General features: G+C 44.0%; 1 protein-coding gene across 1 annotated transcript in view; it reads left to right on the forward strand.

Moving 5' to 3' along the window:
• Nucleotides 1-18228, forward strand: part of LOC115130763 (ankyrin repeat domain-containing protein 50-like) — a 33972-nt gene extending 15744 nt beyond the window's left edge. The window contains exons 4-5 of the mRNA XM_029662199.2: nt 11536-15077; nt 15582-18228. Of these exons, the coding sequence (XP_029518059.2) occupies nt 11536-15074 (3539 nt within the window). The 3' untranslated portion in view covers nt 15075-15077; nt 15582-18228. The remainder of the gene's footprint in view (nt 1-11535; nt 15078-15581) is intronic.
• Nucleotides 18229-27777: the final 9549 nt, after the last annotated feature.

Below are 27777 nucleotides of genomic sequence, written 5' to 3' on the forward strand. Positions count from 1 at the left end.
TAAATGTCAGCCTTTTCGGCAACTATTAAACAAAGCACATGTCATGCTGTGCTTCCAGCCACGTCGGCTCAGCGAATGCTAATTCCGTATAGATTTTAACATCGTGAAATGCAAAAAAGATTAGGTCCTGCCACAGAACGCTTAAATATCACGGTGTCTTGCGAAAACGACTACTGCTCTCTGTGCCGTGACAAGCAGAACTAGCGGCCATTATCGAGCTGTCAGAATAACAGCCCACTATTGGGTGATGAGCAGAGAGGCTGGCGTAACATTAATCGAACCAGTAAGAGAGTGTGGGTGTAATACCCGCCGCAGAGCCTGCACTGTTGTGTCCCCTTCAGCTCTCCAAACACAATATGTGGGAGATTCGGATGCCCTCCTGTTGCTGCTTGAAACATCATGTAAAACCCCATTTAAAACAGCCCTGTTTATTCTGTGCTCTATTCAGAAAGTGGTTGCCAAATGCAATTAAGGTTTCTTGCTGAATAGAATTCCTATGCTATGCTAGTTTAGGTATTACTGGCTGTGGGCAGGGTTAACGCAGGGAAGCTGGCAGTTTTGAACAAGACGATGTACTGATTCATATTCTGCCACATAACTGCAAATGTTAATAAGATGGGCAAACAACTCAAGAAATGTCTAGAGAGATTCAATCATATTTACATGCGCTGTATGAAAACACATTTTTTTCCTGAGCACAGTCAAGGACTTTTGGAATCGTGAAAGGATAGGGTTCTGGAAGCCTGCCCGAAAGCTCTTCTATGGCACTGTTTTGTTTTGTACGTCGATAACATGAGCAGGAATTTGAGAGAGGATTCTTAAATCAATATTTTGACCCTTGTGTGGACCAGCCATACCAATTCCGATGGACATAAAATAGATATGAAATTGAAATGTAAGCGTTGCATCGAGATAATCAAACGTAATAGTTGCTGGAAGGTCTGCAGAGGCATTCAGTTCCCATTACACCAGTGACCTGGACCCCCTGCCTAACAGTATTGATCTAACCGAACACAGCGGCCGATTAATCATAGCTCTGTCATGTCTCCTTTCCGTACTGTCCTTAGCCCACAGAACACACAGATGCATTGCACACATTGACGTGAGTGGAAGGCTTTGTCTGATTTGCATACTATTTTAAACGTTTCCATTATTCCATTCATCATGAGCGGAAAGGTATCAGACATTTGTGATTTTGCCCCCAACCGTAGATCCGTATTTGTGGATTTCATGAGACATCAATTGTTGGGGATGGAATTACTGCTGGTATATGCCACCAATGTAAATCCCTGATGATAATCCTCATCAGGAAGCATTATCAGGAAGTTGCTTAGTGATATGAATGATTACTGGTATTTTTACTTACAGTTGTTTTGATATGGTTTTATTGAGCAATCCGATAAACAACAGTTATCTCTCGTGTTTTCTGTTTGACTCCCGTCCTCTCGATCCCTTTAGTTGTCACTATGATAAGGGCCAAGCCCATGTCATAGCCTACTGTCACTTTAAACGCCCGACGGAATGATAAAAACAGCGAGATACGTTTTACCTGTCTGTTGCAGATGGAAAATGAACATGTCAAACATGTGTTTTGAAATGCTGCTAGCTGTTGTAACAGTCACAGGATCAAAAGTCTACACACCCGATAAAGTGGCTTGTGCTTCTGAGTAATAGGTTTAGCATTCACAGAAAGCAAAACTCAAGAGTTTCTTGACGTGGTCAAGCCATTCATTTTGGTTTAGTCTGTGTTCATTGTTCTGTGTTTTCCACCCCATCAGCAACCGTTCAGCTCTGCAGCCTCCCACACACATGCACGCTTACTTGATCGTCCATTAGACACACCCACTTATTTTAACCGCTGTGCGAATACTCACAATTCCCGTAGAGCTTGATGAAAATAGACCACAAGACTTAGAGTATCAAATTGAGTCGAAGCGTACACTAAAAATAGTCCTCTGTATTGTTTACGAGGCCAGTTTGTGTTGGCAGTGTACTGCCAGAGTGCAGCGTCACGCTCTCTGTAAAGCGACCGCATTCGCCTATTGAAAATAGCACTTCTGTCCTGAGCGGAGGAGGTGTTTGTAGCCCAATACACGCTGTTTTGTGGTTGTGGGAACTTTGTGGTCACATGAATAGTGAAGATTGAGTTTGGAGAACGACTTCTGACCAAAAGGTCATTGGTTAGGCCACCATTCAGCTCAAATGGTCCTGGAGAATATTTTGGATGGTATCCCTAAAAACGTTGCCATGGAAATTGACTCATTGTATCTCAAAATATATATATATTTTTTTTTCTCTCTCTCTCTCTCTCTCTCTCTCTCTCTCTCTCTCTGATTTGTCTTGAAGGTTAACATGATCAGGATTTAAGCTGAAAGAGTTTCTTCCCGGACTGTCTGATTACCTTACTATGTTTGCCGTGCACTCTTTGTAAACAGTGGACAGTGAAACATTGTAGTGTTGACTGAAAATGACTGACTAATCATGTGAAAACTCATTTGGAATGCATGATGAAGCCCTGTCTTGTTTCCCTGTCAGAGGACAGTAGAACGGTAGTGATGGATACCATCTGTCCAATAAACTTTTCAGTGGACTATTGGCTGACACACACAGTATGGTGTTCTCTTTTTGGCCATGTATAGCAACAGGATTTTAAGATGGGCATATTTCAGTTTTTCACCCAGGAATGGTGGCTGGAAGCCTAAACCCTTCCTGGGGACATTCTTCTGCCCTCCATAGGGAAATAATGGTTGACTTTTCATTACTTTATCGAGACAACATTTATCCATTGGGCTATTGAGCACAAATCACTCCCATAACTAATGTCTACCACATACATACCTGTTACTCCCCCCATGCTTGTGTGTCACCATTTATGCTGCGTCCATTCTCTGAAACGGTGGTTTTATCAGCAGCTTTTGTTTCCTTCTCACGTCTCTTCAGACAGAGACTGTAGTCCACCCTAGTGAGGAGCTGTAGTCCACCCTAGTGAGGAGCTGTAGTCCACCCTAGTGAGGAGCTGTAGTCCACCCTAGTGAGGAGCTGTAGTCCACCCTAGTGAGGAACTGTAGTCCACCCTAGTGAGGAGCTGTAGTCCACCCTAGTAAGGAGCTGTAGTCCACCCTAGTGAGGAACTGTAGTCCACCCTAGTGAGGAACTGTAGTCCACCCTAGTGAGGAGCTGTAGTCCACCCTAGTGAGGAGCTGTAGTCCACCCTAGTGAGGAGCTGTAGTCCACCCTACCCTAGTGAGGAACTGTAGTCCACCCTAGTGAGGAGCTGTAGTCCACCCTAGTGAGGAACTGTAGTCCACCCTAGTGAGGAGCTGTAGTCCACCCTAGTGAGGAGCTGTAGTCCACCCTAGTGAGGAGCTGTTGTCCACCCTAGTGAGGAACTGTAGTCCACCCTAGTGAGGAGCTGTAGTCCACCCTAGTGAGGAGCTGTAGTCCACCCTAGTGAAGAACTGTAGTCCACACTAGTGAGGAGCTGTAGCCCACCCTAGTGAGGAACTGTAGTCCACCCTAGTGAGGAGCTGTTGTCCACTGTCCACCCTAGTGAGGAGCTGTTGTCCACTGTCCACCCTAGTGAGGAGCTGTAGTCCACCCTAGTGAGGAGCTGTTGTCCACCCTAGTGAGGAGCTGTAGTCCACCCTAGTGAGGAGCTGTAGTCCACCCTAGTGAGGAGCTGTTGTCCACCCTAGTGAGGAGCTGTAGTCCACCCTAGTGAGGAGCTGTAGCCCACCCTAGTGAGGAACTGTTGTCCACCCTAGTGAGGAGCTGTTGTCCACCCTAGTGAGGAGCTGTTGTCCACTGTCCACCCTAGTGAGGAACTGTAGTCCACCCTAGTGAGGAGCTGTAGTCCACCCACCCTAGTGAGGAGCTGTTGTCCACCCTAGTGAGGAGCTGTAGTCCACCCTAGTGAGGAGCTGTAGTCCACCCTAGTGAGGAGCTGTAGCCCACCCTAGTGAGGAACTGTAGTCCACCCTAGTGAGGAGCTGTTGTCCACCCTAGTGAGGAGCTGTTGTCCACTGTCCACCCTAGTGAGGAACTGTAGTCCACCCTAGTGAGGAGCTGTAGTCCACCCACCCTAGTGAGGAGCTGTTGTCCACCCTAGTGAGGAGCTGTAGTCCACCCTAGTGAGGAGCTGTAGTCCACCCTACCCTAGTGAGGAACTGTAGTCCACCCTAGTGAGGAGCTGTAGTCCACCCTAGTGAGGAGCTGTAGTCCACCCTAGTGAGGAGCTGTTGTCCACCCTAGTGAGGAGCTGTTGTCCACCCTAGTGAGGAGCTGTAGTCCACCCTAGTGAGGAGCTGTAGTCCACCCTAGTGAGGAGCTGTAGTCCACCCTAGTGAGGAGCTGTAGTCCACCCTAGTGAGGAGCTGTTGTCCACCCTAGTGAGGAGCTGTTGTCCACCCTAGTGAGGAGCTGTTGTCCACCCTAGTGAGGAGCTGTTGTCCAGCCTAGTGAGGAGCTGTGCCTTCTCTGCTCCGGCTCTGAATGGACCATTCTTTTCACCAAAGCCAGGTGACAGGCCTGATTTACCACCACTGACCAGAAATGAAATAGCAGGCCTCTCCTGCCCCCACCATAGCTCTCAGACCAGCCCTTGTCTGCAGACCCAAGCTTGGTTACGAGGGGCCGCAGAGCATAGGGCCCCTCCGAAAGAAAGTCAAAGCACTCAAACGTCTCCATCCCGGGAGTTGTTTTCCTCTTTTTGGTGCAAATGGAGAGGCCTCACTATATTCTGGCCAGCTGACAACACAAATATCGCTGTAAAGCATCGAGGACTGTTTATTTATCCTACACCAGGAGTGGAATGCTCCCCAAAGAGGGATGAAGATGGTGTTTGGATGACCTATCATTGACCAGCAGGCTCCACTGTCATGACACATTGTCATAGATGTAGGAATCGTGGACGTAGTACGGGTGACGTAAAATCATTAGAAATGGGAGGGATGTCAGTGGAAGTGACCATTCAAATAACTTTGTGCTAGATATGTGGACCGCTTATTTGTCAGGAAGTCATTGCTTACAGAATGCACAGCCTCAACGGACTAAAATATCCTTCAAATGATAGTATTTGGTTGTTCTATGGTTATCGTCATAGTTGCCGTTGACTTCATAGTTGCTGAGTCGGTGTTTACAGATTGTGGATCAGGTTTGTATTCCTGTATGCTGGTTAGTCTCTGGGTCTGCGTGTTGAGCGCTACTTGGCTGTGCTGAAGACAACCATAATTCCCCACGAATGCTGTATTTACCACGAGCAGTCTGACAGCCAAGCAAATTACAGGTCTTCTGTGTCTGTGTATCTATGAGACCTTTGGTGTTGCACCGCAGAAACATGACTCAAGACATGGTTGAAGAACTCTGTCTCTTTGCCTTCTAGGTGATGGCCTTCTGGAATGCAGCATGGCCCTGCCAACAATCCCCGGTTTCATAGAACAAGATTAGTATTCTCTTTAGGTTTCTGTATAGGCATGTCGGTTCTCGTTTCGATACAGGGATCTTTAATTAGGTCTTAATTTGATTTGAGGAAAATAAATGCCCTATAATTTCGGGCAAGCCAACGGTTCGCCTTGCAACGGGGGGTAAAGCGTGCTAAAGACAGGGTGGTATGCCAGACTGACTCCGACTCTCATGCCAAGAATAACTTTGCAAGTACCTGGGTTTTACAGCGAGCTCTGTGAACATTCCATGGGCTGAGCGTTAAATCTGGTGCGTGGACATGCTGAACAAAATGGTTCCAGACTCCCTGCTGCACACCGATAACAGATAGAGGTTGATTTGAAGTGACGACAAATAAAACACGATTGGCATCCAAGGCCGGACACGTTACTCTGTGCCGAAAATCTGTGCCGAAAATCATAAAGAGTGGGTCAAAAAGGGTGGAAGATAGCTCGGCGGTTAAGAGAATTGGGCTAGTAACCGACAGGTCGCTGGTGCGAATCCCAGAGCCGACTGGATGAAAAATCTGTTTATATGTGCCCTTGAGCAAGGCACTTAACCCTAAATTTCTCCTGTAAGTCACTCTAGGCAAGAGAGTCTGCGCTAATGACAATAAATGTCAAAGAATATGTATTAATTAGGTCATTAAGAGTTGAACCATGGCAAGATGCAACCAAAACAATACTGTTCTTTTTAGTAACTATTTTTTGCTGGTTAGGTCATGTGGTCAGGATAAATGGCAGGCTCTAGTTGTGAAACATAGTATCACCATCAGTTTAATGCAGGCTTTCAAAATGTCATCTGGAGGAAAAGGCTAGTCATTGGTGCAGCTGCATGCAAAAAAAGAGGCTTCATGTCAATCCAGCTGTAGATATAGTGACCCGTTGTGGGTCAAAGACTGAGCTGAGCATAGCCACCCAGGTGTGCTGCCTTATGAATTCATCTCATACCACTATCCTGTAGAATCTCTGGAATACAACACAGCGTTTCATTGGCTGGATATTTCCCCTAATCAGTCTGCAGGCTCTGCAGTGGTTCACATAAATCATCTTTGATAGATGTTTTCCTGCAGCGTGTGATGCGTTTTCATGCAGGTGGCTTGATGGGACCATTAGATTGTAGACTGTAATACTAGGCTGTACTAAATGGCCCGAAGTGTATACCTTTCAGTGTTCCCCAGTCCACTCAGTTACCACAACAGGTCTAACTGGAAGGTCTCCTCTCCCGTTTTGAAATTCAGGAGAGGACACGTTCGGACAAGACCCATTCAAGCTTGTGCCGCCATTGTTTGAATGTTTATGTAGTTGTTTCCAGTGGCACGTTTAATTCTGCTTCTCATGTCAGGATGCCGCGTAAGGACATAAATGGCACAGAATTCATTGACATAGTAATGTTTCTCCCAACAAATAAACTTGAGTACAGTTACAGTTTTCATTTCTTACTTGTTTTAAATGAATACCGACTTCCATCTATATTTCATTTCTCAATAACAAATAGACTATGGCATCTTTTCCGCAGTTCACTAAGATTTATCTAATGTAATCAGCGTTCGAGCGTGCAGCAAACATATTTCAAAATGAAAAGGCAACTGAAGCTTTTAAGACTTATTTTTCTACAGACGGTTTGAGCAGAGTCTCGACCCACATACTTGTGTTTGGGAGGCTGCCATTTTCAATGTTGGAGCCAAGACCTCTGCAGCTGTTGGACGGGCGTTTGTCGAGTTGGGGGGGGGGGGGTCACGGCAGGCTAGAGCAGAGGAGCTAGGGTTTCTGTTTACCTTTTGGATCTTATGACTTAATATGGTGGTTCGCGAAGAATGTGACAAATTTGAGACGCTGTCGGTCAGAACCAGGTTCATGGGTCAGAACCTGTAACCACCCCCCACTCCATACACACACACCCTACCTCATTTGTCATCTGACAACGGTTCCTCATTTTGTATTGGACTATGTCTCTCGTGGCTACTATCCAGTTCCGTAACGAGCAGCAGCTGGCTCAGAGGCCTGTACTCGGCGCTGCATCCCTGGCCTGATGAATGCGTCAGTTGTTGGTTGGTTAGCTGTCCCTCTCTGTTCAGACCCCTGCCATCCATGCTCGTACTGTTGCAGCCCCCCAGTTACAATTGACTGTGGTCCAGTTGACCTGGAAAAGTTTCAAGGTCTTGGCATCATGTCCTTCCTTGCCTGCAGTTAAAAGAAAACACGCTTCTTGAAAGGCCTGTGCAACATGAGTCATGCAGACCTCTGATAGCAGTTAATTGTGTAGCTAGTGACTACATCTGCTACTGTGATGAGCCGAAGTTGTTGCCTCAACTTTCTCTTGTGTTCATCTGTGCCACACGAGGAGAACAATGATATTGCCACGACTGCACAGCAGAGTTTCAGGCCATATGAAGTGATGTCTGTGATGACTCAAGTGGGAATTGTAGGTCAGAATTCCTCCATTTATAGTCATTTAATGAAAAGACCTATGGTGTGTTCAGACAGGGGGCCCATGCTTGTTCATTTCTTTCTTTTCCTTTCTCTGGGCCTCTGGAAATGTTTTCAGGGATAATGCTCTATTTCAAGATGGCTGTGGTTAACTTGCTCTCTCTCTTTTCCCCCTCTTGACTTTTCCACATCATCAGTGTTCATAATGTACATATGAACAACCGTGTAGGAACTGGGGGGGACAGTAGTCTCTAAACTGTAGGAGAGAAGGAGTGCATTCGTTGTTCATCATTGCCTCGAGAGATAAATAACTGCTACAAGTTGCTATGCAGTGTCGTCTGATTCACTGATCCTCTGATGGCGGGTTACATGTGTCTAAATCAAACACTGAGATAACCTTTTAAAAGACAGCATGCTGAGGCAAAAGCTCCCGGCTGGCTAAAATGGACTTTTAGGTCATCTGTCGTAGATATCGTTCAGTCCCCCCTCTTAATGGCCTCTGCCTCCTCTCGGGCGGTGGGTTTCCTGTCTCCGCTGGAGGGATCCCGAATGCTTAGCGGAGAATGAGACTGAGGTGGAGCAGGAGGCCACAGGGCCTGGAAGAGGCAGTGGAAAATACTCTGTTGCTAAAAACATTGACTGACACACAGAGGCTTTGGGTCATTGGGTTCTAAGTAATATTATGGTGATCCTACTGTACTCTGTTATTAGTGACTACATTATGTAGGACAGATTAGCTGCATTGTTTTTTGTCGTTTCTGTTATAGCATGGAATGGTATTATACCACAGATAGCCGTTTGTAATGATTAGGAATAGCATTTTATAATGTAGAACGTAATTAACCCTGACTTGCATGAAACGTTTTATATTCCTCAAGGATCGGTTTATCGCACATGTATGAGTACTGCCAGGTTCATGTGTCGAAAGCTACAATGACAATGATTAGAGGGGTTGTGCCTCGTGTACCTACAGGTGTGGTTCCATTGCCTCTGTGCTGGATAAGGTTTCATAGTCTTATTAATGGAGGGCACAATGCCACAGGCTTTGTGATACTTCTGCACAGACAATCAAACCAACCCAGTTTGTAGTATTAATGGCACTGATTGATTCTGAGCATGTTGATTGTGTCTAAACAATGTCATTAGTCTCTGTCTAGAATCCTCTCAGATCCTTACTTTGCAATGTTTGTTTTATTTATTAAGGTACCTTCATTTAATTAACCCGGTTACCCTAACCCAGGCAGCAGGAATTAACCCGGTTACCCTAACCCAGGCAGCAGGAATTAACCCGGTTACCCTAACCCAGGCAGCAGGAATTAACCCGGTTACCCTAACCCAGGCAGCAGGAATTAACCCGGTTACCCTAACCCAGGCAGCAGGAAACGAGCCCATTTCTTCAGGAAACATTTAGAAGTGGCTTGTTTTTGATGATCTAGGCAATTAGATAAAAGAAAGGAATTTAACACCCGTTTCCCACAGCAGGAGGCTAGTTTAGAATTGAGAAATATGTCAACATTGAACGAGTCTCTTGTTTCCCCAGAAGGCCTAAGACCATGGGAACAGTAAATACATCGATGCGGAAATGCTTCCCCTGCCCTTGGGTGTGTAGCCTGAGCTAACTGCTTCAACATGAAGGAAGTTTCCCTCTACATGTCTGTTAGCAGTCTGGCATGGAGCTCATTTTCCCTATCTGGGAAAGGATTGCTACTGCACATTAGTGGGGTCATTCATTAAGACCCATGGTGATTTCTTTCTAAAGGTCTGGTCTGTGCATGTAGTCTGTTAATGAGTGAAGCAGTAGAGTTGTCTTATGGCCATTGGTGTACTATAAAATGGAAATGTCTCCCAGATGTTACCTACTTTGTGGCTTTTCTCTCAAATATATTACAGTACAGGTTTCAATGCATGTTTCTGAGGTATGTGAGGAGAGGTCATTTTAATTAATTAGTTGGGCCCTGAGCTTTAATGAATTAGTTGGGTCCTGAGCTTTAATGAATTAGTTGGGCCCTGAGCTTTAAGGATTTTGATGTGTATTGTATAAGAGAGTCTTATTTGCATACTTTATTTTCCAAAACTACTTACACTGAACAAAAAATATAAATGCACCATGTAAAGTGTTGGTCCCATGTGTTATGAGCTGAAATAGAAGATCCCAGAAAGGTTCCATACGCACAGCAATCGTATTTCTCTCAAATTTTGTGCACAAATTCATTTACATCCCTGTTAGTGAGCATTTCCTCTTTGCCAAGATAATCCATCGACCTGACAGGTGTGGCATATCAAGAAGTTAGTTAAAAAGCATGATCATTACACAGGTCCCTTGTGCTGGGGACAATAAAAGGCCACTCTAAAATGTGCAGTTTTGTCACACAACACAATGCCACAGATGTCTCAAGTTTTGAGGGACTGTGCAATTGGCATGCTGACTGCAGGAATGTCCACCAGAGATGTTGCCAGAGAATTGAATGTTACTTTCTCTACCATAAGCCACCTCCAACATTGTTTTAGAGAATTTGACAGTGCGTCCAACCGGCCTCACAACTGCGCACCACATGAATGGCGTTGTGTGGGAGAGCCGTTTGCTGATGTCAGCATTGTGCACAGAGTGCCCCATGGCGGCGATGAGGTTTTGGTATGGACAGACATAAGCTATGAACACGATGGCAATTTGAATTCACAGAGCTACCGTGACGAGATCCTGAGGCCCATCGTTGTGCCATTCTTCCACCGCCATCACCTCATGTTTCAGTATGATTTCTGCCAATATCCAGCAACTTTTTACAGCCATTGAAGAGGTCTGGGGCAGCATTCCACAGGCCACAATCAACAGCCTGATCACTCTATGTGAAGGAGATGTGTAGCGCTGCATGAGGCAAATGGTGGTCACACCAGAAACTGACTCGTTTTCTGATCCAAGCCCCTACTTTTTTAAAGGTATCTGTGACCAACACAAATACCTTTAAAAATATATATATATCTGTATTCCCAGTCATGTGAAATCCATAGATTAGGGGCTAATGAACTTTTGACTGATTTCCTTATGAATTGCAAGTCAGTAAAATCTTTGAAATTGTTGCATGTTGCGTTTTATATTATTGTGCAGTATATTTTACAATATTATTGATATGTCTTTGGTTAAATGTATTGGACTGATAATGTATTGTGTTTTCTTAGGATAATCAAAGGCCTTATGCATCAAATACCCCTTTAGAGCGTCAATTACAGCAGCTTTGTTTTCCATAGTCCTTCACAAAAGATCTGCCATATCGATGCTGAACTGATTACTCTGCCAGAGACCAGGGTCATGCTCTCAATTCCTTTGAAAGGTTTTATTTTAACAACATGGCTTTGCCACTAATTAGTCTCTGCTTTAGGAAATGGAAGCTTGATGTAATATAATTTTTCAAAGGTAAAAGATCAATGGGAAAATGGAGTGACTATATTCTGAAGTTCAGACGTCTTTCTGAGAATTTAAGGTCACCATGGGAAAATGTATTACTTATCTTCGTATGAGTGCTGAAATTCAGTGTAAAGACTAATTATACCCGCTCTTTATTACTCTGATACACTGTAACACTGCCATATTAATATTGGAAATGTGTGGGAAAAAGTTGGCGGAAATAAAAGTTTGTGGTAAACTAATAGGTTTTTTTTCTATATTTTCTAGGATTCCGTAAAATCAGCCTGGATGACCTCCGTAAAGCCTACATCGTCAAGGACGTGCAGCAGTACATCCTCCACAGACTCGACCAGGAGGAGGCCCTTCGCCAGCATCTTACCAAGGAGACGGCCGAGATGCTCAACCAGCTGCACATCAAAAGCAGTGGCTGCTTCCTGTACCTGGAACGAGTGCTGGACGGGGTGGTGGAGAACTTCATCATGCTGCGAGAGATCCGTGACATCCCCGGCACCCTCAATGGCCTCTACTTGTGGCTCTGCCAAAGGCTGTTTGTCCGGAAGCAGTTTGCCAAAGTCCAGCCCATCCTCAACGTGATCCTCGCCACCTGCAGGCCGCTTACTGTCAAGGAGCTTTACTATGCTGTCTGGACCAAAAACATGGCCCTCACCATGGAGGACTTTCAGAAGAAGTTGGACATCCTCTCCAAGTTGTTGATCGATGGCCTCAGAAGTACTAAGATCCTCTTTCACTACAGTTTTGCCGAGTGGCTCCTGGATGTTAAGCATTGTACCCAAAAGTACTTGTGTAATGAAGCAGAGGGACATAGAATGATGGCAATGAGTTACACTTGCAGGGCCAAGCAGCTCAAACCGCTGGAGGTGCAGGAGTTTGCCCTGCATCTGATCAAATCCAACCTGCAGATAGAGCCTTTCAACCTGGCTCTTTGGATGGTGTGGAATGGCACACCGACTAAAGACTCTCTTTCCACCTCCATACCTAAAGAACAGGAGGTGCTGCAGCTTCTGGTCAAAGCTGGGGCTCATGTCAACAACGAGGACGACCATGCCTCTTGCATAGTGCAGCAGGCACTGGAGAGAGAGGATTCCATTCGGACATTGCTAGACAATGGGGCCTCTGTGAACCAATGTGATTCCAGTGGCAGAACTTTGCTGGCCAATGCTGCGTACAGTGGAAACCTGGATGTGGTGAACTTTCTCATATCCAGAAGAGCTAACATGGAGCTGGTGGACAGCCATGGACAAACGGCACTTACTCTTGCTGCAAGACAAGGGCATACTAAGGTGGTCAACTGCCTCATTGGCTGTGAGGCAAACATCAATCACACAGACCACGATGGGTGGACCGCCCTTAGGTCTGCAGCCTGGGGTGGGCATTCGGAGGTGGTGTCTGCTCTCCTCTACGCCGGTGCCAAAGTTGACTGTGCTGATGCCGACAGCAGAACCGCCTTGAGAGCCGCAGCTTGGGGAGGCCATGAAGACATCGTGCTGAACCTCCTCCAACACGGGGCAGAAGTCAACAAAGCAGACAATGAAGGAAGGACAGCTCTCATTGCAGCGGCATACATGGGGCACAGAGAAATCGTAGAGCACCTCTTGGAGCACGGGGCAGAGGTGAACCATGAAGATGCGGACGGAAGGACAGCCCTCTCAGTTGCTGCTCTCTGTGTGCCTGCCAGTAAAGGTCATGCCTCTGTCGTAAGCCTCCTCATTGACAGGGGTGCAGAGGTGGACCACTGCGACAAAGACTGCATGACCCCCCTCCTTGTGGCTGCCTATGAAGGACATGTGGACGTAGTTGATCTGCTGCTGGAAGGTGGAGCTGACGTGGATCACACTGACAACAATGGCCGAACGCCTCTTCTTGCAGCAGCATCCATGGGCCATGCCTCTGTTGTCAATACCCTGCTTTTCTGGGGTGCAGCTGTAGACAGCATCGACAGTGAAGGAAGGACTGTTCTGAGCATAGCGTCCGCTCAAGGGAATGTAGAGGTGGTCCGAACTCTGCTGGACAGAGGGCTAGATGAAAATCACAGAGATGACTCAGGCTGGACCCCACTGCACATGGCCTCATTCGAGGGTCACCGGCAAGTATGCGATGCCCTCATTGAGCAAGGTGCCCGATGCACAGAGGTGGATAACGATGGTCGAATACCCCTGATATTGTCTGCGCAAGAGGGTCACTATGACTCTGTCCACATTCTTCTGGACAACAAGTCTTGCATCGACCAGAGAGGTTACGATGGGAGGAATTCTCTCAGGGCAGCTGCACTGGAAGGCCACAGGGATATTGTTGAACTGTTGCTGAGTCATGGTGCTGATATAGATTATAAAGACGCAGACGGACGCCCAACATTATACATATTGGCACTTGAGAATCAGCTAGCAATGGCGGAGTACTTCCTGGAAAATGGGGCCAATGTGGAAGTCAGCGACACAGAGGGAAGGACGGCCCTCCACGTGTCCTGCTGGCAAGGGCATGTAGAAATGGTCAGGATGCTGATCAACTATCATGCCGACGTGAACTCTTGTGACAACGAGAAGCGATCGGCCCTCCAGTCAGCAGCTTGGCAAGGCCACGCAAACGTTGTGCAGTTCTTGATTGACAATGGTACTCACGTGGATAATACATGTAATCAGGGGGCAACAGCGCTTGGCATTGCTGCCCAAGAGGGGCACAGAGATGTAGTGCAGATCCTTCTGGAGCATGGCGCTGACCCCAACCACGCAGACCAGTTTGGACGCACAGCCATGCGTGTGGCTGCAAAAGGGGGGCATTCAATGATCATCAAACTTCTTGAGAAGTATGGGGCCTCGAGTCTTAATGGCTGTAGTCCTTCGCCAGTACACACTATGGAACAGAAAATCCCACTCTCTGTGTCTGGGAAAATGCACTCCCTCACAATAAAATCCAACAGCTCTGGCAGCACAGGAGCTGGAGATATGCAGTCATCGGGACGTGGTTTACAGAACGGTCCTGTCCACGCCTTCAGCTCCCCTTCGGAATCTCCTGACTCTACCGTGGACAGACAGAAGTTGTCTCTCTCAAATAATTCCCTCAAGAGTTCTAAGAACTCCTCACTGAGAACCACCTCGTCCACAGCGACTGCACAGACTGTGCCGATAGATAGTTTCCACGGAATGACCTTCACAGAGCAAATCCAGCAACACTCTCTGCCTCGCAGTCGGAGCCGACAGTCCATCGTCTCACCTTCCTCCACCACCAAGTCCATTGGACATCAGCAGGGCTCTCAGAGTGAATTTGACTGGGCTCAGGTTAAGCCGGGTCTCAAGTCGACCAAAGGGAGTAAGACCGAAAATACCACATCCAACAGCAAAGGGGGGTCTGGAGACAAGAAAAGGCTCAAGAGCATTGGCTCAACCCAGGGTCAGGTGTTAGAATATGAGATGACCCAGTTTGATAAGAGGATTGCGCTCAACAAGTCTGTAGCGAGCATTGCGGTGAAAGATCCTCATTGCAAGATCATGGTTGGTGGCTCCACCCAGCCAGAAGTGGGACTGACCCAAGAGCAGTTATTCATCCAACAGCAGAGCATTGCAGAGAAGAAGCGAAATGGCATTATGACAAACCCCAACTACCATCTTCAGGGCAATCAGGTTTTCCTCGGGAGGGTTTCTGTCCATAGGACTGTACAGAATAGAGGGCACCAGGACGTTCTGGAGAACTACCCCATAGGGGAGACTGAATTAAGCCTTAAACAAGTCTTGAAACTGCAGATAGAAGGATCTGACCCTGGGTTTAACTACAAAAAGGAGACTCCATTATAGCTGGTAAGGGTTTAAACTAATCTGATGTCATGCTTTTTTCCTAAGCATTAACCACCGACTCTAGAGTTCTTCTGGTGTTCAACAGTTGTTTTATTAATGATTTAATAAGTAGATGATCAATTCAGACGGGCTTTATTTTCAGTATGGTTTCAAATGGTTTCATTACATCTTGAAGATAGAAGATCTAGTTAACAACATGCAGGGATGGGATGAAGGCTGAAGATCAGAATCCCCGTGTACTAGTATACATGTCTGTATATTACTTGTATGATTGATTGCCACGTTGTTGATACAGTATGTTGTTATTAAAATACAATCTAATGACTCACTCACCACTACTGGAAACACTGTATGGAAATATCCTGTCAATATTCTATTATCATTAGTAGAACATAAACAAACTTGAACATGACTGATGCATTTCAAAGAATGTCCTTTTCTGGCCAAGAAGACTACGATGTTTTCCAACTCAGCACTAAACCCAAATCATTTTCATTGCCGTTTCAGATGTCTTGAATGCCATATCGTCATGCAGACATCGGAGGGAATGTGCCAAAGCAACTATGTTCATCCGCATAAGAACCGATTGAATTGTTTTCCACTCTCAAGTGGAACACCTCAGAAAACCTAAGGGAAGAATGTTGATCGCTGCACAAGGCTTACATGAACTGATACTTCAATGTGCCTACATCTGTTACAGTCTTCTCAGTGTAATCATGCACACTATCATTTAATTTAATGTATTGATATTTATGCAGTGTATGCACTTTTTAAAAAGAGAATGACAAACATGCATTTGTTCAGTCTCCCGTTTATGCTCATGTGGTTCAAACTAATTGTTCAAAAGGATCATATATATATTTTGTGTGTGTTGTTTTGTCCTGGAATCATACACACCAACAGCAATTTACCACTGAGTTCATCGTCACATCAGATCAGAGGGACATCAAGATAATCGATGACATGGGATAATGTTGCACGCGTTGATACTCTGTCTTTCTGAAAACCCCAAATAATCGGTGTTAACTTTGTTCAGTGTGCTAAGCATATACTATATATAAAAAGGTATGTGGACACCCCTTCAAATGAGTGGATTCTGCTATTTCAGACACACCTGTTGCTGAGGGGTATAAAATCGAGCACGCAGAAATGCAATCTCCATAGACAAACATTGTCAGTAGAATGGCCTTACTGAAGAGCACAGTGACTTTCAACATGGCACAGTCATATGATGCCACCTTTCCAACAAGTCAGTTCGTCTGGGTTTGGTGGATGCCAGGAGAGCGCTACCTGCCCCAATACATAATGTCAACTATAGTTTGGTGGAGGAGGAATAATAGTCTGTGGCTGTTTTTCATGTGGTGGCAGGTAGCCTAGTGGTTAGAGTGTTGGATTTGTAACCGAAAGGTTGCTAGATCAAGTCCCAGAGCTGACAAGGTAAAAATCTGTTGTTCTGCCCCTGAACAAGGCAGTTAACCCAGGCTGTCAATGAAAATAAGAATGTGTTCTTAACTGACTTGCCTCATTAAATAGAAAACAGTTCAGGCTAGGCCCCTTAGTTCCAGTTAATGGAAATCTTAATGCTGTGACATTCTAGACAATTCTGTGCTTCCTACCTGTTTAAGCATGTCAATGCCCCTGTGCACAAAGTGAGGTCCATACAGAAATTGTTTTTCAAGATCGGTGTGGAAGAACTTGACTGGCCTGCACAGAGCCCTGACGTCAGCACCTTTGGGATGAATTGGAATGCCGACTGCGAGCCAGGCCTAAATGCCCGGCCTCACTAATGCTCTTGTGGCTGAATGGAAGCAAGTCCCGCAGCAATGTTCCAACATCTAGTGGAAAGCCTTCCCAGAAGAGGAGGAGGCTGTTATAGCGGCAAAGGGGGGGGACCAACTCCATATTAATGCCTATGATTTTGGAATGAAATGTTTGACGAGCAGGTGTCCACATACTTCTGGTCATGTAGACTATGCTGTGTGTAATATGATAATAGTTAAGGCAATTTGCTATACAAGTATAATCAAGCATATTTATTTAGGAAAAAGCCACTTTCATTTGTATTGTAAGCTCTATCATGGTGCTGTGTTCAAAAAAAATCCTGCAGTTATTTTGGACTCCATTTTGGTCAACTTAATTCTATTTTCTTTGCTATGTGTATTGTAGTACTGCAGATACAGTACCTAAAGGGGGAGAGTTCGATGAAAACGTTAAACCAATGTGATTTCATTTTGTCCCTGTGGGACTTTGAATTTGTTTTTGTGTGCATTTAAATTGATTAAAATAACCGTTAGTATTCTGTCGACTACAGAGTTTGGTGCTGAATGCAAATGTCTCAAGCTTAAGCCGGGGTGAATGCATTCGTTGACAGAATTCTATATATAACCCCGCAATGCAAGAAACTAAATTCAAGCTTTGTTTCCCCTATTGTAGTGTGGCTATGTTTTGATAATTGCAGTATATTTTGGGGCAAGACACAAAAAAGGCTTAAGGTTCACTTGTCACGACTTCACCTAGTAGTAGACTTCAATAATATGATGTTTTTTAGGCATTGTTTGAAATGTATGCCTATCATGCCAAAGTTGAAACAGCTTTTTTTCTTCTCCGCCCGAGCGGCTGCAGATCAGTTGCCCCAGCTCTGGCTCCCCTGGCAAGGGAGGGTCCTGGAGATGGTGCTTTCGGATTGGAAACATGTGTTTCTAATGGACTATGTGGAGCCTGTGTGAGCATTGGCGTGTCATATTTTTTTGCAGGGCTTTTCACAATGTTCACAGTGAGCAATTTTGTGCCAAGAGAGAGAGAAAAAAATGGACCGCTGTCGCATATGCACAAACACATACGGTATAAAGCCCAAGTCACAGCCCTCCGCTCTCCAGTACAGCATGAAGGTGTGCTACAGTATGAAGGTAGAAAGGAAACATTTTAGGATCAATTCTGGACGAGTATTCAAACTTGTTTCGCCATCTATCAAACTGTCATTACTTGTCTTGCCTGTGTTGTCTGTAATATTGTTTCAAATTGACCCTAAACAATTTGATTGTAAATAGCTTACCATGTACATTGAACTTTTCATTCAAAAAGCGTATTTCCTGTACTCTGTTAAGCCGAATTTTCTGATGTATATTAAAGTGCTTAATAAAACATATTTGCTTTACTGCTGGAAGTTAGACTCTCTATTGTTCCATTATTGTAATTTAATTATCGCCACATTCTCAATGAATCCTTTTAACCACTGTACCGGACTCTTAACAGAGATGCATACTATGCCATGTCTGTTCCCTATTAGATAACCTTACGTGTCGAAGGCCATTACATGCATCCCTGAGCATTGAGCAACCGTTTCTTCTCTTGTCAAATAATTGCCTGGTTTGGCATTGTTGCCTGCCTTAATGCGTGGAATCTCGTGAGGCCTACATATACACACAGATTGACTTGATTACTGTATCCTCTCGAGAAGTATGTCACGTTCTGGGATAGTCATTTCCCAATGAGCCTTGTGTCAATTGTGTTATCTATATATAATACATGGCTTTCTACTGTTTACTTCAGCAACGACACATAGGTCAGCAGTATGACGCAACATACAAAGGTAATCTGTTGATTCATTGGATAATGTCTTTTACTGACAAATTGACACTGAAATGTATCCAACTCACATTTTTCAACGAGTCTCCATAGTGGATATCTGACTCAAATTAAAGATTGTATTGCAACCATAATTATTTACAGCCAACTTATCCGAGTCAGTAGCCCCCAGTGGGGTGGACATTTGGTCATAATGCAGAAGGTAGATAAAGAATAGGGTCTGATTTTCCTGTTATTAAAGCTATATAACCACAGGCTACACTGTCAATCTTTCCCCACCATGCAGTTTATGGCGGAGGGCCGAACCAGGACATTGCATGCATCGCAGCACTTGGATCAAACTGAAGTGGAACAGAGGGCCCTGCCAAGCTCCATCACAGCTCTGGTTCACTCAGTTCACCACATAGGAAGAGATACATGGGGGGTCTGATCACAGGGATGGTATCGTATGTTACACGGGCGATTAAATGTTTAATCTACTTCCAAATAAATCAAGTGTTGATATTATGCTTGATTATGAAGCAGATTGAAGCAAACATTTGTAATCAAAACAGTTATTAGCAGTTTATTTTTTATAAGTTGGCGATCATAATGGTTTATTTCTCTTTTCTGTTGTCATGCTTTTGACAGTAAGTCACTTCGATCGTTGCACCCTTTTCATCCAGGCATTGACTGAACAGGAAAATGGTGTTATTTTGTGGTTTCGAATATACAAATGTAATTACTATAGGTTTAGTTGTTGGGGGGTGGAGTTGTGCCTTCAATGCAATTTCCAGCTATTCTGTAATACAGAAATGAGCCCATCAAAACAAAGAGACTAATCTTGCTCTAGGGACTTCAGAGCTTCCAACCACAAACATGGTCTTTGATATCTCCACCCTGCCAGTAATAAAGAAGTTCTGTTGTAGGTCCTCACATATAGAATGTGTTAAGGGGATTCAACCAGGGTGTTAATGAGCAAATCAGCTGGTGATGACATCATCAGGAGTGTCCATGGTTGATTCTTTCTCTTGGACTCTGCCAGTGTCCACATCTGTTTCTCCTCCTTGTGGATTCTCACAATACAACCTCTGAACAGAGCCCAATTGTTTTCCGTAGACCAATTTCAAGTAATATTGCATTCAAATTACTTGGTAAATGGACGCATCTGGCATGTTTTGATGCCAGTCTGTTCACGAGTGATCTTTAGACATGTGATGGGACAATATGCTGCTGTGGTGTTTCAAAACAAACACATTTAGTGGATGAGCTGGATTGGAGTAAGGAAGTATACTGTACATCCTGTCAGCAAAGACAGTGTAGGAGCTGGTGAGGAGCACTTTAGGGGCCATGGAGAAATCTCTCAATGGGAAATATAAGTCCACTCATTCATTTATTTTATGACAAAAGTGCCGTGAGGCATAACACTTTATCCGTCTGGTTCGCAAATTGAAATCGCCAGAGGTTCCCATTGCTAGGGTTTTCTTAATAATCATAAATATTTGCTGAACGTTCCTGCAATGAGATAATAATTTAGTGGAGGAAAAGGTTATGATTTGCGTATGCTGGATGGAGATTTATTATGTTGCAGATGGAGGTGGCAAATGAACTTCAGAGTCCCATTAAATACATGCCCTGCTGCATATCTCATTACCTGGGGAGCTGGCGCTGAATTATACGTTGGGGAAAGGGAACGTTTCTCTTCATATGAGGCAATGTTTTAAGGCAAAGGACATGACTGAACAGAGAGTAAAAGAAGACGTTAAACGACCATTTGTTAAGACTGAAATCATAAAAGCAATGTGTTAAGTAGACTTGTGTTCTGAGATGATACCCTTCAGAGGAATGAATGAATTGGCCCTCATGAGTAACAGAGCACAAAATAAACTGTTTCTAAGGCGATACTTTTCTAAGTCTTTTTAGATGTGTTTATTTTCCACTTGCTGAAGTGACCAAAGGCAGCATCAAACCAAATATTGATATGCAGTGATAAAAGCATGTCTTGTTCAATAAAGGTAACTATCTATATGACTCTATTTTGAAAGCAGGTGCATCAAGGCAGATAATGCTAATATTTCACATAAAATAACAACAGTATATGCATATTCCGTATGCCTTTGTTGCTTAAGGTTACCTAATCCCTATGATCTATCAAGAAAAGTGGATAAAAAGCCTTAAAGGACTCTCCAAAGAAAATCTGTTCTCTTTGATGCTCGAAGATGGCCCAGTATGTACACAGGTGTCCTAGTTTCACTGTAGTCTGAATACCCCTCATGACTGAACATTCATATCTGGCATTTCTTCACAATAGTTTTAGAATATGTGTTGTCACTGAGGAGACATTTCTTTTGAAAGGCTGGCCTTTAGTATGTGAATCGCCCATATACTGTACCTTTGTACCACACAGACGTAATTTCTCATTACAGATGAAGCCAAGGGAAATAAACAGCAGTTCATTACAGCCTAACCATCCCAGTGGCCAAGACAGAGGACTACATTAAACTGCTGTTTGCAGCATTTGATGCTGTAGCTTGTGATATCTTCTCTTTTTCATGTATGTGGGACACAAGGGAACTGGAATCTTGCAGAGACAGCTGGGAATAATCATCAACAGATTTGCTTTCCCCCTTTCAGCTATAAACATTGTGCACAACGGAATGAGATTGAATCTCTATTCGCTATCAAACCGCGAAACTGAGGAATATGAAAGCGCGCGCATTTATGCATATTGATAAACTACATAACAGTTTATTGCGTTTGAGCGATTATAGTAGGGAGTTGGTGAATTTTAGCAGTGGCGAATTTCTTCAGCAAATAATCCTCCCTGACTGTTGCTTGGTTCAGCTCAGGACACCAGTGCTCTTCTCTTCTCTGCTCTGCTTTCCACTGCGTCGAGCGAATACAAATATTAGGTGTCGAAGGGCCCTGGGACAAATGGCGAATTGTGGAGAAGAAACAAAAACTGTTACTGTGTATGAGGGAACTGGGAATGAGTGTGGAAGGAGCCTGGAAATCAACATAGTGAAATGACAAGCAAGGCTAGATGTGAGTGCCAGACGATAGCATGAACTCCAGAGGGCGTTGTTGAATATTGTTGAATACAGTGTGGAGAAAGGGTTTGAAGACACCGGGGAAACACAAGATGGTTAGCTGCTGGACACCAGTAAGAGTTACTTTAACCAAACAACTATGGCCATGACTCCAGGGCTAAGGCAAACTGGCGAGGCAGAACGGGATAACTCGTGGGCAGCCTGACATGTTGTCTTACTGACTGATCACTCCATCAAAACCTGCCGCTCCATCTGGCCATGCGTTAACTACCATCGAAATCATTGACCGACCCTTTGTGTGGTCGAGTGACCCTCAAAGTTAACCGCAATTCAGCACAATCAGTGCATGACCTTCCGACTCAGTACTCCCCAGATGCGCATTCTCACTGGCCCCATGGCCCTTCACGTACCCCTGAACCCCTATTCCAGGTCAGTACCTTTGACTCCTCGTAAAGGGGCCCCTTTCTGCTGCTCTGGCCAGTCAAGCAGCACATAGAGTCTGAACTCATTAACCACAGAAGCTGGGATGTGGAAGAGGTAAGGGCTCTCAAGTGGTCTGTCATTTATTTGACCTACTGACTACGTGCCACAAATACCATTTGAATATTTGCAGTGCACATAAATACATTTATTACATTTTTTATTTAACTAGGTAAGTCAGTAATGAACTAATTCTTATTTACAATGGCGGCCTACACCGGCCAAACCTGGACAACGCTGGGCCAATTGTCCGCAGCCCTATGAGACTCTCAATCACGGCCGGTTGTGATAGAGCCTGAATTCGAACCAGGGTGTCTGTAGTGACAACTCTAGCACTGAGATGCATTCCTTAGACCGCTGTGCCACTTGGGAGCCCAAACATATAGCCTTGGGTTGTAGTTACTATAACCTAGAAAGCTCCTCTCTGGCTAGGTCTGTGTATTTTTCTTGATAGCCATGTGAAACAATTTATTTTCCGCCCTTGGGTCATGTCTGAAACTTCTTTAAAAACATATCATTTCACACTGGAATGAGTAACTGAGACAAATATGTCGGGTATGACGTGTCAAGCATCTGCTATTGTGGGCTATATGGAGTTTAGAAGGGATATCAAATCGAAGTTTATTGGTCGTGTACACAGATTTGCAGATGGTATGGCAGGTGCAGTGAAATGTGGTTCTAGCTCCAACAGTGCAGTAATAATACCTGGCAATACAAAACAATACACAGAAATCCAAAAAGTAAAAAGATCGAAATTATCACACACCCACCCACCGAGTGTACAAAACATTAGGAACACTATCCTAATATTGAGTTGCAGAACAGCCTCAATTCGTTGTGCATCAACTCTACAAGGTGTCCAAAGTGTTCCACAGGGATGCTAGTCCATGTTGACTCCAATGCTTCCCACAGTTGTGTTAAGTTGTCTGGATGTCCTTTGGGTGGTGGACCATTCTTGAGTGTGAAAAACCCAGCAACATTGTAGTTCTTGAGACACTCAAGAACTGCAACATCTGGCACCTACTATCATACCCCGTTCAAAGGCACATAAATATTTTGTCTTGCCCATTCACCCTCAATGGCACATATACACAATCCATGTCTCAGTTGTCTCAAGGCTTAAAAATCTTTCTTTAACCTGTCTCCTCCCATTCATCTACACTTATTGAAGAGGATTTAACAGATGACATCAATAAGGGAGTTTAGCTTTCACATGGTCAGTCTATGTCATGGAAAATGCAGGTGTTCCTAATGTTTTTAACACTGTGTGTGTTTGTGTGTGTGTGTGTATATATAGATATATTTGTACTATTTTCTACATTGTAGAATAATAGTGAAGACATCAAACCTAGGAAATGACACATGGAATCATATAGTAACCGAAAAAGTGTGAAACAGATCAAAATATAGTTTTCTGTTTGCGATTCTTCAAAGTATCACTTTTTGCCTTGATGACAGCCTTGCACATTCATGGCATTCTCTCAACCAGCTTCACTAAATAGTCACCTGGAATACATTTCAATTAACAGGTGTGCCTTGTTAAAAGTTAATTTGTGGAATTTCGTTCCTTCTTAATGCGTTTGAGCCAATCAGTTGTGTTGTGACAAGGTAGGGGTGGTATATAGAACATAGCCCTATTTGCTAAAATACCAAGTCCATGGTAAGAACAGCTCAAATAAGCAAAGAGAAACGACAGTCCATTATTACTTTAAGACATGAAGGTCAGTCAATACAGAACATTTAAATCTAGGAGCGAGGCGTCGTGTCTGTTATGTGGCTGGATTTCCATTTATAAGCCATGATTTTCTGGAGTCCTTGCCACATACGTCTCGTGTCTGAGCCGTTTAATTTCGACTCCACTTTGTCCCTGTACTGTCGTTTTGTCTCTGATTGCCTTATTGAGGTCATAGCTGGTCTGTTTGTACATGTCTATGTTCCCAGTCACCTTGCCATGTTTAAATGTGGTGGTTCGCGCGTTCAGTTCTGCATGAATGCTGTCATCTATCCACAGCTTTTGGTTTGGATAAGTTCTAATCATCACAGTGAGAACAACATTCTCTATGCACTTCCTGATGAACCCAGTCACCGAGTCGGTGTATACGTCATATTATTCTCAGAGGCGACCCGGAACATTTCCCAATCCGCATGATCAAAATAATCTTGAATCATAGATTCCAATTGGTCAGACCAACATTGAACAGTCCTTACCATGGGTGCTTCCTGTTTAAGTTTCTGTTTATAGGTGGGGAGGAGCAGAATGGAGGTGTGATCCGATTTGCCGAAAGGGAGGTCGGGGGATGGCATTGTAGCCGTACCGGAAGGGAGAGTAGTATTGATCCAGGGTACATGATGCGTGTGTAGCTCAGTTGATGTGTTGATAGAATTTCGGTAGCGTTTTCCTCAGATTTCCTGAGAACTGTCAAGGTGTCTGCTTTGGGGTAATGTGGTCGGAATTTGATGGTGAGGTATTCCAGACCGGGAGAACAAAATGACTTGATTTCCTGTACGTTGCCACAATCACACAATGAGTTGTTAATCATGAAAAAAAACTCTGCCTTTTTTCCCCGGAGAGTTCTTTCTTCCTGTCCGTGCGATGGATAGAGAACTCTGCTGGCTGATGGACGGGGACAATATATCCAGAGAGCCATGATTCTGTAAAACAGTCCCTGATGGCACTCTAGAAGGAGATCCTCGCCCTGAGCTTGTCTACTTTATTGTCCAGGGACTGAACGTTAGCGAGTAATATAATCTGAAGCAGTCGATGGTATGCACGCCGCCTGAGTCTGACTATGGCCCCACTTCTTACTTTTCTCCGGGCGCCAGTGTTTTGATGCTGCCCCCGGGATGAATAGAGTTGCCTCATGAAGTTCAAACAAAGGATCCAGGTCAGGGAAGTTGAATTTCTGGCAGTGACCTCTATTCTAATGTCCAAAGGTAATTTTTTGTCTGTGTGTAACACTATAAGAAACGTTCTGAGCAAATAATGTACGAAATGACACACACACAAAAATGAAACACTACAAAGTTGGCTAGGAGCTAGAAATAGGGTGACCGTGTCTGTTGGTGCCATCTTGTCCTCACACACACGATGAAGAATTAATGTCGTTACAGCCAAAACTCACAGGAGCGTTGAAATTCCATTAATGTACTGTGGTGTTTGAGGGGGTGAAACAGTGCAGGTCCAATGCTCCTTCACTTTGACAAAATGTACAATCCATCATGCAAATGGAGAGACTCAAGAGGTGAATTTTTAGTTAGTAGTCCATAAAGAAGTCCTCTTCTTCATCCTCTTCTTCTTCTTCTACATTTATTCTTTGCACTGGACAAAAGGCAAATGTATATGCTTTGTCCTCTGGAGTTACGATTACCCATGGTTACAAAGGTGATTTATATACACCAGCCATTTCACTACAAACCAGTTATCTTCTAAAGAAATGGGACAATTACGGAGGCTTGAACCTAATGCATTGCAGGACCTACATAATGATGGATTGCCTCTGAGTTCAAAGGATGTGTAGGCTCTACATGACCAAGTTTCAAGTTTTAATCACGTACAGCAGAATATGTCCAGCTGAATTCATTGCCTTGCCTTATACGAGAATCACTCAAAGCCCAAGACCAAGGCTGCAACAGATTAACATATAAATGGAACTACAGGCAAGCTCTTCGCCCCTCATTTCCTATCTGTTTATTTAGACTTTCTGTGAGGTCAGTGGGATTTCAATGAGAGATGGGTGTCTTGTGAAATGGATTTACCACACAAGAGGAGACAACGTGGGTGGAAATGTTTTCTTCCCTTTTCCATCCCATAATGCATCCACTTTGTCAAGGTATCTTTGACACAAGTTCTCCACTACACTTTTGTGTGACAAAAAGCCTAGGTACATAGTACATTCAATGAATGGCCTCTCTGTTTGGTATGTTGAAAGGGTATTTCACATAGAAAGTATTGCATAAGCGGCAATAGTTACATAACACCACTCCAGTGGAGAATAATCATTCAAAAGCCACACTAATTATGGAGTGTTGCAAAGACAGCTTCTGAGCACCACAAACCTGAGAGCGTTCCTCAATCATTCTCTGCTAAGGGTTTTCTCCTAGCTTTATTTCAGCCCTCAAACATGCACTAAATTAAACTAAACCAACACATGTAGCACTGTAATTGCATGTTACGCTAGCTTTGTTATTTTGAGAGGTGCAGCTAGTTTTTATGCATGTGTGTGGGTTTGCTGTGTTTACCGCATTTGACAGAAATGATATATGTACAATAAGACAATATTTCTGTCTTGTAATATGGTATTTGCGAGTGATGGAGGGATGATTTCATAAAATTGCCAGTTTTCAGAGAGGGCTGATTTGAAGAAGGGCATTTGATTGTCATAACTGCAGAATGTGTTCAACAGGTTTGACTACATTGTTAATAACTACCTTGAATATGTGCTGTACTGCATAAGAGACAAACACCTAACAAAAGTGGGCTTTTATGAAAGCATGTGTTAAACAGCACGCTTTATTGCATTGAAACAGGGAACAGAGCAGGAAGAGAGAGAAACCTGTGTGCGGCCAGCGCTGAATGGCTGAGTCATTGGTAGATGCTTACCACCCTCAGAGTGCAGACCACCCCCTCACATGCCCATTAGGGTGATATGCCGTTCTCACTCATCAACGCCCCTGCAACAAATTACTGCTCAGGCACACAGAAAGTGACTGAACGGTGAAAGAAAGGGAATTTTTAATGAGGCATGGGTCAATTCTCAATCTACTTGTGTACCTTGGTTTTGTTCTTCTTTGGCTCATCATTTCGACTTTGGCCTCCAAAGATGTCTTCTGTTTTTCAAGATGTTGCTCATTAAATCTAAGCCGTTGGCCTTTTGGTGGAAATATGCATATTTAGACAGTTTCTTCCAAACTGTGTTTGGATGACCCAAGGTGTGCAGAGCTGTTTTCTTAACCTTTCTGTCGATTTACTGAACAGCAACGGCATTAAGATGGGTGTATTGTGTATATATTCAAATCGGTAGGTGGCAATGGTCTTTCTTCATGAAACCAAGAATTTAGTATCATATCGTATCATTTTTGATGACCAATTTCAAAACGTGTAGAGACTGGATCGACGCACTCAGGGTGTTAAGTAGACATATGCATGTGATCGACAGTAAATTGTGCTCACTAACCTTGATTTTTTCTGTTGTAGGAAATAAGTATATACACCCTGCTATGTAACTTTGGACCTGAATGTCACCCAACATCCTCTTCATAAATGCACATGTACAGATGAATGAGTTGTACTGTGTATCTCAGGGTCAGCTTTACAAGCTGTCAATGACACTTAGAATGACGTCAGCTCCAGTAAATCTGATTCAATATTTTTTTTATAGAAACATGCTACCCGGCTTCCTGTAATCATACTAATGTTTAACATGCACTTGACATAAACAAAAACAAGCTCCATTAAATTAAATGTAACGCAACTTTTTCCCTACGTTTGGTCATGACACATTTCACCTGCCTGACCTGACACAACAAGAAGTGGAAACCGCCAACGGCAGGAGGAAATGAGATGACTCTAACAATGAGCCAAACATCCCACAGCCTTGGTGTCCACAATG

This window comes from Oncorhynchus nerka, linkage group LG6, assembly GCF_034236695.1.
Source record: "Oncorhynchus nerka isolate Pitt River linkage group LG6, Oner_Uvic_2.0, whole genome shotgun sequence".
NCBI classification, from domain to species: Eukaryota; Metazoa; Chordata; class Actinopteri; order Salmoniformes; family Salmonidae; genus Oncorhynchus; species Oncorhynchus nerka.